This window comes from Antrostomus carolinensis, unplaced genomic scaffold, assembly GCF_000700745.2.
Source record: "Antrostomus carolinensis isolate BGI_N321 unplaced genomic scaffold, ASM70074v2 scaffold7169, whole genome shotgun sequence".
Classification (NCBI taxonomy): Eukaryota; Metazoa; Chordata; class Aves; order Caprimulgiformes; family Caprimulgidae; genus Antrostomus; species Antrostomus carolinensis.
Window position 1 is genome coordinate 56,229 of NW_010336384.1, and position 16,147 is coordinate 72,375.

At 36.7% G+C, this 16,147-nt stretch overlaps 1 protein-coding gene across 1 annotated transcript in view; it reads left to right on the forward strand.

Annotated features, from left to right (window-relative positions):
• LOC104518112 (angiopoietin-1) overlaps window positions 1-15,023 on the forward strand; it is a gene marked incomplete at its 3' end in the record, with an annotated part of 66,693 nt that extends 51,670 nt beyond the window's left edge. The window contains exons 5-6 of the mRNA XM_010174832.2: window positions 14,602-14,732; window positions 14,890-15,023. Coding sequence (XP_010173134.2) covers window positions 14,602-14,732; window positions 14,890-15,023 — 265 coding nt within the window. The remainder of the gene's footprint in view (window positions 1-14,601; window positions 14,733-14,889) is intronic.
• Window positions 15,024-16,147: the final 1,124 nt, after the last annotated feature.

The window sequence follows — 16,147 nt, forward strand, 5'->3', positions numbered from 1 at the left end:
TCACACAGGAACGTGTCCAAGCAGGTTTTGAATGTCTCCAGAGAAGGAGACTCCACAACCTCCCTGGGCAGCCTGTTCTAGTGTCCTCTTTCCCCTCCTCTCATTTTAATTTTTTTTTTAAGTGTACTTAGGCCCTCATTCAGCAATGCACTTAAGCAATTTTTTATTATTTTAAGCACATACTAAGTACTTTGCTGAAGCAGGGCCACCAGAGCTCTCACTGAAGGTCAAGTCACTCTTGTTTCATTGCTGTTGCACACTCTTTAAGATGAAATAAAAATGTAAAAAAAAAATAAAAAAAATATTATGGTCATAAAGAGATCATGAAGTTACATTGTCATTAATACTACCTTAGATTGTTTCCTTATTTGGAAATGATTGCATTCCCTGTCATCTCCACAAAGTGATTGTTCAACATCCCTTACTGTTTACTGATGTCATGAGTCTGAGTATGCAGACATCAGATTAAGTCCATTAATCTAATTATTAGAAATTAATAAATTGTGAACTTATTTATTCATCAAGACTGCATGGATTCAAGAATAGGTAAGTGAATGGAAATCCTGAAAATTTTTCTTTGAAAATAATATCCCTTCAAAACATCACTATGTTTTCCTCTGGGATTCACGCAGCGGGAAGCACATATCTTTTGACACGAATGCCATCATAAATCTTGAAAATCTCATGCAGAACCCAAAATATTTATTTTACTGTGTTATTCATTAAGTTATTTCTTTAAATTGTAGTCTGTTGGCAGCTGCAAACTCATTTCATTCCAGCCACATAATAGTAATGCTGTAGTATGATTTGAGAGGGTCATTAGGTCATTAACACTGGAAAAAATTCAAAAAGAGAATCTGCAAATGCCCAAAGGAGCACAATTATAAAAGAAGATTGCACTGCTAGCAAAGAATAAAGTATAAACAATCAAAATAATTGATGAAAAATTAATTGCAGACTATTTCCACTTCTATCAGTAATGATTCATTTCCTTACATTCAAGCTCTTCACAAGGAGAAAAAAACCCCATAGATATTTTAGAGATACCTTACGCAGTTTCAATTAACTATTGTGCCAGTGGAAACATGGGGGAAAAGGTTATTTAATTTAAATGTTATGCTCAATTCAGTATTTAAATAATTTCTAAATGATGATTACAGATTATACCTCATTCAACATTCAATTTGAGAAAAACAAAGTAAGTTCAGTACTCATATTTCAAATCAGGAATTCTGTTAGCTAGTGTATCTCACTTTTTTAGCCAGTACACACAACTTCAAGCAATACAAGCCTGGGTGAAGCAGGCATGATTCTTGAACATAATGACAGCATTTTACTTTCACTCTGTAGAAGAGTAAATGTTTCCATAAAGTTAATTACAAGAGCTGTCTCCTTGTAAGAGGTACTTCAACCTCAGTGACATTTTGGAACAGGGTATTTAAAGGACATTGTCCCTTTTTTTTTTTTTTTTTATGCAAGATCTTTGGAGGCTAAAGACATTGTCTCAGTGCTGGTCCTTGGTTTAACTTTTATTTTTCTGCTCCTCTGTTATCTGATTCTTACTACTTGCTCTCAGAGCAAACTGAATAGTTTGTGGTACTGCATACTACTCTTGATTTGTTTTTCCTGCAGGGCAGGCCTGCTTGAGTGTTAGTTATCTCACTGCCTGATTTGTAACCTCAGATGTTAGCATGACCATGGAACTTTAGAGAAACATTCTAATATTAAGGAAGGGGCTAATATCAATTAAAATATCACATAAATTTCCGTTCTGAAAGGTAGTCCATATCCTTGGGAGGTTTACTGCAGCTTTCTGCTAAGCTATACAAACATTTGTTTGAACCTCCACAACTGAGAAAGCAGTGAGGGTCCAGTATTCACATAAAATAAAAAGCTATTTCTACTTTAAAAGTTACTTATATTTTTTGTTAATTTAAAAAATAGAGTAAAAACTTATATAATCCATGGAACCTCAAGAATCAGCATCTACAAAACTCATTCACTTCAGTGACAGAGATTTTCTAATGAGAAAAAGTGTATAAGAATATACACTTTTTATATTAATAAACCTCAGAATTTTTTTTAATAGGCATAGTAGTTCATTATTGCAGTGAATCTAGAATAAGTGAGAATATATAATTGCTGAGTGCACAGATAATGCATTTTTTTCTGAAAATGTTAGAGTTTTATGACTTTTAAACTCTATTTTGTAAAAGGATGTTTATAAATTTATAACAGGCATCCTTAAATAGGTTTTACTTATATCATAGATTCAGGTAAATACTGAGGAAAAGAGGAAATGCAATTAGTTATATTTTCTTTTGCATCTCTGTAAATTGAAAAGAAATGACACTTAAATGGCATCTTCACAGATTTCTTCTTCTAATTGCAACCAATGATGTACAACATAGCAAAATTTTCATTAGTATAATTCAACAGTAGAGATGGACTTCTGGTACTTAACTTTCTTGTAGCATAACTATAGCTAATTTCTGCCCAGCACACTCTTTGCAAAGAAAAAAACCAATGAAAATTCCTCACAAAAAACCCAAATCGAAACCCTAACACCTCCCATAAACCACATTGATAATATACTTTTTATACACATTCATTTCTAAACACCAATATATCTCAGTAAGATTAATATAATTTTTTAACATAGGTCTATCTGTGATAATTTAACTTTTATGGTTACTTAAGATTAATTACTTTCAATTAAGTAAACTGTGTGAGAAATATTTTACTGTGGCCTGTAAATTATATTTTTCAGTGACACTGCAGGGTAACAAGAAGTTAGTGTCTGTACAATAATCATCAGAGTAAAAGTTAACACTAACAGCATGCTGATACATTAAGTTTTCCATTTCTATGTTATCTAAAACAGTTAATTAGGATAATGTGCAACCTATGTGTATGACAGTGGGTAATTAATGCCACCCTCAGTACAACTAAAGCATAGATTTATGAAATCAACTATTACTATGTATCTGCATGGATTTCAACAAGCTATATTTATGAGACTCTTAGAACTTCAAGCATATTTTGGAAGAACTATTAAGTTGAAATTTTACTGGAGTTGTGTGGGTCTCTTACTGGATCTTCAAACAGGATTAATCAATGCACATATAAATAAAATTTCAAACCCATGTTCACGGAACTTTTCCACTAGCTTCAATGGATGTAAAACGGATCCTTAAATAAAAACACACAAACATCACAAGGTTCATCAATTCAGTAAAGATAAGCAGTAGAAGCTCTGATTACTTTTATAAACCTTAGAAACTTTTAAAATATTAGTTTCTCTGGAGGTTCTCTGTATTTCTGTGCTGAAAAATCCCTTCAGAGTAAATTTTGGCATTTCTGATGTAAGCTTCGGCCAAACCCAGGAAGTGTAGTTGAGTAGGGAGAAAAATATTTTTACATTTTAAGTTACATTTTAAGCTAACCAAATTTGTCTAACCCTGGCTTTGATTGTGTCCTGGACAAATGTTCAGATAAGTTTTAATTTTGTATTTAATTTTTATGAAGTTCATCCATCTTCAATGCTATCAAAACAATTTGCTTTATCATCTTAGTATATACTCAGTGTTTATATGTCGGTGTAAAACATTGATCATCACTAGTTATTTCAAGTTTGAAATTAACACAGTCCCTATATTTTCTAAATTAACATATTATATATTGTATAGCCATGAATCAAGACAAAAGTGGTAGTTTCTGTAGCAACAGGATATCTTTGCATTTCTATAGATGGTGGGAGAGTGAGATTCTTTTTTTTTCTGTGAAAAGATTTCCATTTTTCATTAATAAAAGAGTAATTAATAACTGAAAAGTTTAATTCCATATTTTGACGAGAAAAAAAACTGGAGGGTGATTTTGTTTAAGTATTGTGTTGAAAAACAGTTTTAACCAAAAATCATAGTATCAGATTAATGTATCTCATCCATGCTATGTTTGGTGAGAGATTAGAGGGAATTGTTTCTGTTCAACACATCATTGTGATAGTAGACTTTAAATATGTTTCTATCCCTCTTAGCAGTAAAAACCAGTGTTGCCGTATGTTTCCTCTCCATCACCACTATGTTACTGACATGAGCTGCAAATCTAGCAGCTCACACTGCTGCAGTGACTGTTTCTGTGGCTTCTGTAACATGTATTTCAAGTAGTAGAAACATATGTTTGCTTGTTCACTGTCCAGAATAAACATATTTTTAAACATTTTTGTAAGCTGTGACAAAGCACCATTTGTCTGCATGCGGTGGGATGACAGGTCATTTGCCCTATGGTAGGAAAAATTTCTCTGGCAGTATGTCTGGATGTCTTTTAATTACCCCTGCTCAGTATACCTACTCCAAATCAGTACGTCTCTTTAGTCAATTATTAAAGAAATTTAATATAGAAAAAGTAATTTTTTTGCAAACTATAGTATAGAGTGCTGTAATGTGTAGCTGTGTTTCTTATTCATGACTAGGTTATGTTTGCTTGCTCACTGTCCAGAGTAAACATGTTTTTCTCGCTTGACCTGTCAGGTGTGCATGGTTCAAATAAAGGCTAAAATTAGCACAAGCTCTTCAGAGAGGAAACAAGCTTTTCTGTTAACAGTGTGCTTTCCCAGGAAAGGAACTCTCTCCTATGTAGTGTTTGTTGTCTCATAGACTGTCTGTACTGAAAAGACTCTAAAGGAAAACTAATCGTATCCTTTTATTGTTGTAGTTTATATTATAATTTTGTCTTTAAAATTGGAAGATAATATGTTCTTAACCTTGGATATATTGAATTAATGTTTCGTTGGCTGGCACATTTCACTTGTCTCAACTGGAGAATGGGTAAGGAGTTAACAGTAATGTCAAGCTTAATAATTATATCAGTGAGTCATTGCTACAGCAAAGAAGAAATACAGAGGTCATCTTGTCTTACACTTTTCTTAAGGAATTATGGGAGCAAATTATTTTCATATACTGGCAGCAAAAATATTAAGAGCCAAAGGAAAAATATGTTCAAGTTGTCAGAGCTACTTACTACAGTGTTGAGGTTTTTGATAGTTTCCAGAACCATCATGCCTCCTGTTTGCAGAGTTACAAACTTGATTAGGAATACAATAAAGTTAAATAAAGAACCCATGTATTTACCACGTACACTGTTGCTCAAGTTTGGACTAAAGTTAAGACTGGAAAAAAATTTAGTATTATTAGGTTTTTACAGTTAATATTTCTGGTTTTCTCCAGTCAGACACCAGCTATGACATTTCATTTCTTCTCCTTGGTACTTTTATATCAGTCCTTCAAGGATAGGCAGCGATAAATGTGGTGAATTGGTTTTGCAACTCAGATAAGCAGGTTAGTAACAGCTTAAAATTTTGTGAGAGTAGTGGTGACAAAGAAGTTTTTAGTCATCTTCCACCCTATCTGGTTTCTTCAGTTTCTCCAAAGTATTTTCCTTTCTTTCAGAGTGGCTTTTAATTACTTCTAATTATTACTCTACCTCATCTTTTGTTAAGTTCTTGTTTTTTAACCAATCTTGATTTATGATTAAATATTTGGATTTGGTTTAATTTTATTTGTTTTCATAAGGAGAGTATGCACTGCCTTACTAAAATCTAAATTAGACATTTTTCTCTGAAAAAGTATGTTATGTTTAAGGAGAAGCTTTTTTTCCTAACATAGATAAATGATGGAAATAGGTGCCCAACCTAGCTCTACTCTGAAAGATAAAAGTACCGAGTACCGACTTTGATGCCTTCTACTCTGCAACCCAGAACAGTTCAAACTCTCAGGGATCTCCCCAGTCACTAGAGATGGCTCATGCTCTATCTCCAACAAGGAGATGGTCTTTGTTCTGAATTCACAAATTAGCACACATAAGGGATGTTTATCCTTTAGTGGGAGTATTAAATGATGAAAAAGTTGAATACCAGGGTTAGACTTCCCAGATAGTTACCACATTATATTTAGTTCCACATTTAAAAGGATTTTGGCAGGCATTTTAGCTTCAGCCTCAGCAACAACAGTTTTTCTCTAGAGTGATTATTTAGATTTTTATCTCCTGTTCACAACACGTTATTTATCATTAAATATTTGGAAGATGTCTATATTACTGAGGTGCTTTTGTTATATAGGACAACTGTTACTATTGGGAGATTTCATGCAATTTTGTAATATGTTCAGGAAAAGGCACATTGAGAAATTTTGCAAGGAGCCAACAACATTTAATACTACTTCAGTAGACATTATGTTGCATTCATTGGTAAACAAATGATTCATGATCCCCAAATAATTAATCAAAGAATTCTGAGAAAAAAATATGAACTTAAAATAAAGCTACTATCTGGTTTTGAAGGTGCTTTGGGTTTTTGGGGTGGATTTTGGTTTTTTACTGAGTATTTTTACAATTAGTATCTAGAATTAAAAGAGCAACCTGAGGATAATCTCTTACTGAGTCATCCTAAATGGTTGCAGGCCAGTGAGTTCTGGTTCATAGAGGGAGTTAATCCTCTAAATGTCATTATAAATGGAATTTAATTGGCTAACACGCAATTTATAAATCTCTAACAAATTCAGCATCTTTAGGAGTGGGTACCATTTCATAAACTGAAGTTATCTAAAATTTAGATGCAAGTGTGAACCAGATGGAAGATGCAAGTTAAATACTCTCAGGCATTTCAAAACTAGAGGACAAAATCATGGCAGTTATATAGATGTTAAAAAAAAACTATGCCTTTCACATGCTTAACATGGAGGACAGTCAGTGTGAGCCTATATTTGTCCACACTTATCTGTGTAGATTTATTCCCACAGACCAGGTGTAAGAGGTGACCAGCAGGTTAGAAGAAAGTCTGAGATGTAGTTGCTCTCCACTCCTATTGAAGTTAGGAAAAAATGGAAACCCAGTGAGGAGGGGGCTCAGAATGCGAAATTCTGGGTATAGGATACAGATGCCCATGCATCCATTTTATTCAATGACATTTTCCATGAAAATTAACAACCTCTTCTTTGAGGACGGATCAGAATTTGTGATTGCTTCCTGCCAGCCGTGTGGAATGAGCAGGTGGCAGAGAGAGACATTTTAGCCTGCAGAGAGAGACAAAAGTAAGGTAGGAATTTGGAGGCATCCCTCTATGGTATTTTCCAAAGGCAACCTTTGATGAGTTCCTCTCCATTCATCATGCTGAATATTTTCAATCTTGCTTCAAGACTCTTGTTTCTCTCTATTTAATGGTTAAGAATTGTTTATGAATTCCAGTCATGAAGATTTGTGCTCAAATTTTTAGTACTGTGGCAATGATAAAATTCAGTCTTATCTTAACTCATTAAAATACTTAACACCATGCACACTGAGGTAGTTGACTTGGTAACATGTACCCATTACTCTTTGTCTTTTCCCGGTCCTTTGATCATCTTCATGGCCCTTCTCTGGACCGTCTCCAGCCTGTCCACAATTATTTTGTATAGCAGGGACCTAAATTTACCACAGTGTTCCAGGTGTGGCCTGACAAATACTCAATAGAGTGTGATAATGACTTCTTTATCTCTGTTGGTGGTGCCCTTGTTGATGCAACCCAGCATCCTATTGGCTTGCTTTGCCACAGCAGCACAGTGTCCACTCATATTGAGCTTGTTGTCCACCAGGATTCCCAGGTCTCTTTCCTCAGAGCTGCTCCCCAGCCAGGTAGATCCCAGCCTGTGTTGCACTCCTGGATTATGTTTTCCCAGGTGCAAAACCTTACACTTGTCCTTGATGAATTTCTTAAGGTTCTTGTTAGCCCACTCTTCCAGCCTATCCAGGTCTTCATGGAGGGTGTTTCTCTCTTCCAAAGTGTTTACTTGCCCATTCACTTTGGTATCATCAGCAAACTTCATCAGAGTACACTTCGTCCCGTCATCCAGATCACTTATGAACATATTAAATGGTGTTGGATCCAATATTGATCCCTGGGGGACCCCACTTGTGGCAGGGGGGCAATTTGAAAAGGAGCTATTTACCACCACTCTCTGGGTGCAGCCAGTCAACCAGTTCCCCATCCACCACACAGACCACTTGTCTAGACTGTAATGCATCACTTCCTCTAGGAGGAGGCTGTGGGAAACCCTATCAAAAGCCTTGCAGAAATCCAGGTAGACAATATCCACTGCTCACCCCCCATCAACTGAACAGGTTACTTTGTTGTGGAAGAAAATCAAGTTTCTCAAGCATGATTTTCCCTTGGTGAATCCATGCAGGCTTTTCCCAATCACATGCTTCATTCGACTTGTGATAACCCCTAGGAGAATTTGTTCCATAATTTTCCCAGGGACTGAAGTAAGACTGATGAGCCTATAATTTCCTGGATCCTCTTCTTAGCATTTCTTGTAGGTGAAGGTGACATTCCCATTCCCATTCCAGTCTTCTGGGATGTCCCTTTATCTCCACAACTTCTCAAAGATTACGGAGAGCAGCCTTGCAAGGATATCAGCCAGATCTCTTAACACACTGTCTTAACACTCTCATAACAATCCAGTGGGTATTTTCAAGGGCTATTGATTTGTAGGGGTCAAGCTTCTGTAACAGTCCACCTACCAGCTCTTCCTTCACTGACAGTGGGTCTGTGTTTCCACCGACCTGGACTGGATTTTTGTTCCCAAGGCCTGGGGCCCAATGGTGCTGATAAAGACAGAGATGAAGAAAGTGTTGAAAACCTTTGCCTTTTCAGCATTGTTGACTAATTCACCTCTCCTCTTTAACAGTGAGCCAATATTTTCCTTCTGTTTCTACTTGTTGTTTATGTACCTGAAAAACTCTTTCTTGCATTTTTTGACATCTCTGGTCAATTTCAAGCCAGGCTGAGCTTTTGCTTTTCCAACTGCGCCTCTGCATGCCCTGGCAATGCCCTTGTAGTTCTCAACAGGCGTTCATCTACTTTTCCATCTCTGGTATGCTTCTCTTCTGGTTTTGAGCAGACTCAGAATCTCACAGTTAAACCAAAGGCATCTCTTGCTCTGCCTACTTCCCTTACCTTTAAAGGGGATGAACTGGTTTTGTGATTCCAGGAGAGTATTGAATAACTCCCAGCACTTGCTAGCTCCTTTATCATCCATAGAAGCTTCCCATGGAATCCCTCCCAGTTGAGCTCTGAGCAAGTTGAAGTTTGCTCTTCTAAAATCTAGAAACTTTGTCTTAGTACTAACCCTTAGTGTGCTCAGCAGAAACCCAGACTCCACAATATTGTGAACACTGCAACTAAGGCTATTATTAATCAAGATATTACAAAGCAGGTTTTCTTGGTTTGTGAGCATCCAGTCCAGCAGCACCACGTTCCTGGTTGACACATCTAACATTTGTATGAGGAAGTAGTCTTCTACACATTCTGGGAACTTGGTAGATGACATGTGAGCTGCTGTATTGTTCTTCTACCAAATGTCTAGGTAGTTGAAGTCACCCATAAGAACCAGGTTCTGTTGACCCGAAGTTTGCTTAAGTGACTGAAATATTTCTTCATTTGCCTTATCATTTTGGTTTGGAGGTCAGCAGCAGATGGCTGTTAGTGTTTGCAGTAAACTAGTGTGTTTTGTTTTGTTTTGTTTTTACAGACAAAGTATGTGTTACTCACCAACAAAGCTAGATATGACTACTTAGATATTTCACTTCTTTGAATGAAGGACTGAGTGATCTCTAATGACTCTAACAGAAAAAAAAATAAAGAAGTAGCTAACATTAAATTCTAGGAGTCCCACAGACCTCTCACTAGTTCTAGTAAAAATAAATATATAACTAGAAATTCTAAGGCCAGGTACTATATATGGAAGCACTGAAGCAGAAACCATTTCCTCCACTTTTAATAATATTTAACACACAACTTTTTCACATGGATTTATGATGCATTTTTTTCTTAGATTTTTTTAATATCTCACTCTGTATGTTGTAATCTTCATAACTGCATGTTGCAGAAATATACAAATGTTTTTGTAATTTGTTTGGAATTATCCCAGGTTTATCTGTTAAACTCATAAAACGGTGTGAACACAACTAAAGTGTATAAATTTGAAAGAAGAATTCCAGGTGATTTAATCACTTCAAAAGAAAAACTTTCTGGTGTAAATTTGAAATGGCTTCTCAGGCTGCCCTGCAGTTGTTTATGTTATATTTTTAGAACTATTCTTTCCACACAATATACCTTACTTTGGTTTCAAGGGACTGTAGATAATCAGAGTGTGCCACACAGTAGGAATGGTGAAAAGCAAAACATGCTTAAGATAGCTCTTCCTCACCATCTGTGTGTATAGATCCCAAGCTACTATCACTATAATATCACATGGAAAAAATGCACAAGGAATTCATAACACTCATGCTAGATAAGAGGTAGTAGTTACAATTGTTTTTTTAAATGTACTGTTTCTTCTTAAGTACATCAACTAGGAAAGCTACTAGTCTCTAAATGAATGTGATCAGCTGCTGTGTTCCTCATAATGATTTTAGAATTTCATAAAAATATCAAAGAAGTTCTCAAATCTTAATATATACATGCAGTATTTCTCTTACTCCTTCTTACTCATTATTTGCTTTCTATTTCTTATTTGTTACTTTTAATTCCACTGTAAACAGATAAAATTGACTTGTTCTTCTTGCTTATTTAATAATGAATTTGCTTTCCCTGCCTAATTTGTAAATCTGAGCAGTGTTTCCACTGCTTTCCTTGATCAGAATTTTCCTGCTGTGAGCAAGTGGGAAAACTGGAGATGTAGTCCTGAAACTGCTCCTTGACTTTTGAATGGAATGAATTGCTTTTTATTTTTAACTTCCTTTCCTTTGTCTCCTTTAAGAAAAACCAAGAGAAATTCTACAATGAACCACTATTTTTTCTAAGGGAGGGAAATTATGTCCTAGTAGTTGTTCAGAGTTTATTTTAAAGGTTCACTCCTACCAATCTTAATCTAAGAATACTAAAAAATTGACTAAGTCTAAGTGGTAAGATATGTACTGCTACCTGGGAACTAGCCAGCTCATCAGTTGCCCTAGTGCTATGGAGACTTGCTTTCTCAAGCCAGGCTAGTTCAGACCCATAGGACTTAAACTGAAACTCAGAAAGAACTGACTGCTTCAAGAGCAATTTTGATTTTTTGAATGAGACCTGATTTTGGCCTAAGGTAGTGCCAACTTTGCACTGTCATTTTTTTCAAACTCTTGGGTAATGCCAATTCAGGGAGAAAGGCTCAAAGCAAGAGAATTACTGTTTCACCCTATGGTTCTCAGTATACTGCTGCAGTAAGGTAAGGCTACTAGAGTTCAGAGATAAGCAAATCTTTATCCTTTTAAAGACACTGAAGACCTACTAGACAACTGGTGTTGAGGGAAAGTCAAACATAACTGGCAAGATCTAAATCTATACTGAGTGAAATATAAAATATCAGGGCAAGAGTATGAGCTTGTAAATAATCCCTAATGCCCTACCCCTTTGAGGAAAACATTGCACACCAAATATTATTAATTTCTTCATTGTTTTCTTACATTACATGAAATTTTTTATTGGACTAAGTGGGCTTTGTAGTGTTGTTTGTTAATAAAATGATCTGGCTAATATTGTCTTTCTAATTTAAGTAAACAGCATTTGTTTTTTATTCTGACTTTATGAGACTTCTGTGAGTGTTGGTGTTGCTGATATAGTGAGAATGTATGGCTGTTTAAAATCAGATTGTGGATATCATGTAACAAAGTAATTTTTCTATCAACACAACCTCAGGGAAGTTTATTTTGTTCTGCAAAGAGTTAGGCACAGCTTGCAAAACAAGGCAAAAGTCCAATGAATGAAGATGGGATCAATTCCAGCCTTTCATTTGTATGGAGCAAAGAAATGGACATGAGCAAAGACAGAGTAATCTTGTCTAAAACAAGCATCTTTTGATAGAGTAACATGGTAATTATGGGTTAATTGCCACTGTGATTGGACAGTAGCATAATTCAATGACTGTCCTGTATTCCTGTTCCTAGGCTGTTCCTTGTTAAATTTCTGACAATCTTCATGATCTTTTATTGAGGCTCACACTTTGCCTTATCCATTTTTGTGCTATCCAAAGGTATTTGCCTATCCATGATATTTATATTTAATCCAAGATTTTTTATATGTGTATGTGTGTACTTATCTATCTATCTATCTATCTATCTATCTATCTATCTATCTATCTATAATTTGCTCTAAGGATTAAGACTAAAGGTATTTAATAGTCAGTCTCAGATCAGGTGACATGCAACATTAAAATCAAATTAAGGTAGTCATTGTAACTACTTGGGAAGGATAGCCCTGACAGTTCTCCTTTCTTAATAAATTTTTGTTTTAACAAGTCCATGCTTAGCATCTATTGTCTCCATTTTTAAAGATGGAGAAAGGACATATAGAAATAATTTTGACAAAAATCGGGTGAAGTTTAAGTTGGTCTGAAAGTCTGAATCTCAGACTTGCTAGAGCCCCAAGTGCTGGTTCTGTACCTTAACATCCTGAGAGGGCTCAGTAAGCTCACTGGGATATCCAGAAGAGGTTCTTCTGTAATGAGTTTACATGACAAGTTTAATCACATTTGTTTTGTTTGGATCCAATATTCACAGATGCATGCAAGACAAAAAAAAAGAAAAAAAAAAAAAAATCACCAGCCATGCACTTGATTAAGGGAAGTTGCCATATGGTGCCTATATGCCCCTCTCCTCCCTCCCATAAACAGAGCTCCAAACACAAAGTCCTGTGGGACAACTGTCGTTTTTGGTGGGTTTTTTTAATCTCAATCAGGGGGATAGACTCTCTTCCTCATCTTAGAAAAATGCCAATGGCTTAACTATTGCTGGGTAAGCTAGAATGGGTTAGGGATGATCCCTACTCCCACTGTTAACACTGTGATCACTTTACAGCAAAGTATCTATCTTCCATCTAAACAAATGGATGATGACACTCTGGTAAAGGCATTTACTTTTTTATTGTGTCAAAGACACTGATTAAAAATACAACAATCTAAGAGGCAGTGACAACAATTAGTGACTCATAACTGCTCTCCTTGTTCACTGTGTTTGTGGGAGAAGTTGTGAAGCCGTATTCTAGGATAGCAGTCCCAACTGTAAATCCCACAGAGAAAGAGGTATCTCTCCTGCTTTACACACTTAAGTCCTGCTTCTGCTCCCATGGCTCCTTATGCATTTTACATTCAGTATTTAAAAGATTTACTTGCCCCTCATCAATAACCCTAGAAGAAACAGAACCGATGTTTCTCATCTTCTCTTCAGTGGAGAAGTCTAGAGAAGTCTATCCCATTACATACGAAATCATGTTCTTGATTAGCGCTGTGGCAGGTATTCCTGCCTGTAGAGCTTCAGTGAAGGATGCTCCTTCCCCTCTCTCTTGCTCCATTGGCTAGGGCTTTCTCCTTGGATGTAAGGACTATGGCTTCATATTTCTCCAGTGGACACTGAGATCCTGTCTCGTACTTCCTGCATATGAAGCTATTATGGTACAGGATACCTTTCTCCTCTAGCAATTTTTATGACTAAACCAAGAATGTACTGGTCAGATGTCTGATGTAGGTGGCTATGTACAGGGAGTAGTTTTTGCTGTGACCAACCACTCCCAGTGAAGTCTCTCACAGAGGTACTTCAGCAGAGAGAAGGGAAACCATTGTGTGCAACCTCTTCTTCTCTTCTCTTCTCTTCTCTTCTCTTCTCTTCTCTTCTCTTCTCTTCTCTTCTCTTCTCTTCTCTTCTCTTCTCTTCTCTTCTCTTCTCTTCTCTTCTCTCTTCTCCTCTCCTCTCCTCTCCTCTCCTCTCCTCTCCTCTCCTCTCCTCTCCTCTCCAGCATTTCTTTTTCCATGTCCCCGCAGTTGTGAACTCAGGTCAGATGTGCCCAGGTCCACAATATTTCCTTGCTGAGACAGAGGTATTCCATTCAGCATCACTGCAGTTGATAACGCTTGCCTTTGGGCATTACAGCACTGAGCACCACAAACACTGTTATTTGCTGGAGCTGGGCTCATGCTCCTAGCTCGTGGTTGTGGTTTGAACTAGTTGACAAGGCTCCTTAAGAAAAGAGATATTTAGCATTGCAAATCATGAAGAATTTTGTGGCTTGAACTCTAAGTTATTCTTCATTCATCACTCAGAGACAGCTTTGGCAGAACTGGGCTGCTGGCTTGTGCTGTAAATGGTGGAATTAAAAATTCTGAAACTGTTGAAATCCTCTTGCGAGCCCAGGGATTAATAATGTGGCTGCTGTTAACTGGGAGTGCTGTTTCTGTGCCACAGTAAAGAGACCAGCCACTCAAATACTTAATTATTCTGTCTATGTATTCCAGATCTCTGGGCACCTCTCCTCATTCTCTTTTCTGTCTCTGACTCCTCCACTTTGTTGCATTTTCCAGTGCAGATTCCTTGTGCTCAGTTCTGCTCTGGGGCAGGGACAATGTGCTACTACAGATACACTGAAAAACCCTAAATGTCTCCATTTTACACCTGAACAACAAAGAGATTGAGCCAAAACACAAGACATTTCTGAATTTTCTGAATGCACTTCATACAAGGCAAACCTGATGTGGAGAGTGATCTAAATATTTTATTTATCTTTTTGGTGACACTGATTGTTTTCTCTTGCTATTTCAGGCTCTATTTAAAAGGTCACAGTGGAACAGCTGGAAAACAGAGCAGCCTGATCTTACATGGTGCTGAATTCAGTACAAAAGATGCTGACAATGACAACTGCATGTGTAAATGTGCTCTTATGTTGACTGGAGGTGAGTACAACAACTCTGAAAATATGTGATACATTGATAGGAACCTACTTTGTTTTCCTAAAGCAAACACAATTGAAGTTGCATTAGAGGATGTGTAAGTACTGTGTGAAAATTCATTTTGTTATTATTGCTCCTACTCTTTTCTGTATCTTTGTAGTGCAAATACCTCAAGGTTCCCATCAGCAGGGAAGGGATTATGCAGAGATGGAGTCAGTATACTTCTGGACTGAAGCTGTTGCAACAATGTCAAGGGGGAAAGTAAAAGTTAATGTTACAGTTGAGGCAAGAAAGGTAAAGTGAGAGATAATAAATTAAGAGATTAAGAAAGGGATAAGAACTTTGTGAGAAGTGGGAGAAGCAAACAGAAAAAGAAGAGAGAAAATGCAGGGAAATATATAGAAGATAAAGTTTAAAAACAATCAGAATCTGGAATTGCAATATATTATCTATTTCACTTAGGGGTGTGATTCTGTTATTGAAATAATTATAATGATTCATTTTTCTGTCTTATAAGAGCATAACACATATAGACATACAGACATATAGACATAGTTAATGTAATGACTAATTCACTCACCTGTGAAAGACTAAACCTGCAATCCCCTGGCACTTAGCTCTTCTGGAAGATTTAAAATAGTCTCCTTAGTGAGCTGAGTCAAGCTGGGAAAGGAAAGAAGAGGCAAGAAGGGGACAGCACAGAGAAGTTATACTGGAACAGTTCAAAGCATCAAGACAGTATGACTGCCAACAAGTACAGTTTATATGGCTGATATTTGTTCCCTCCAAAGCAGAGGAATAGTTAGGATTATCTCCCCATACAGACATGTAAAGCTCTGCACAAGGCCAAGAACTTTCTCTGGCAAATGATGCTCATCCCTAATCCCTATATGGGCAAGCTCAATTTTATCTCTAGGACACCATATCAAAGCAGAAAACTTAAATTGGGATTCTTTGTTTCATTGACTGTGTAACCAAGAGAACGCCCTCATCTTCATATTTGATCTTCTTCGGAGACTCTCTCTCAGAGATTCCTAACTTTCCTGGAAAAAATCCTATAGCATATAAATTATTCAGTATTTTGGATCAGACTGTTAAACTGATATTATTTGAGGACTAAGTCCAGCTCAGGCCACATTCAGGCATATATGAGCCTCTAAAGCTATCATCACAGAATCACAGAATGTTAGGGATTGGAAGGGACCTCAAAAGATCATCTAGTCCAAACCCTCTGCCAAAGCAGAAACACCTAAACGAGATTACATAGGAAGGTGTCCAGGAGGGTTTTGAATGTCTCCAGAGAAGGAGACTCCACAACCTCCCTGGGCAGCCTGTTCCGGTGCTCTGTCACCCTCACTGTAAAGTAGTTTTTTCTCAAGTTTAAGTGGAACCTCCTGTGTTCCAGCTTACACCCATTG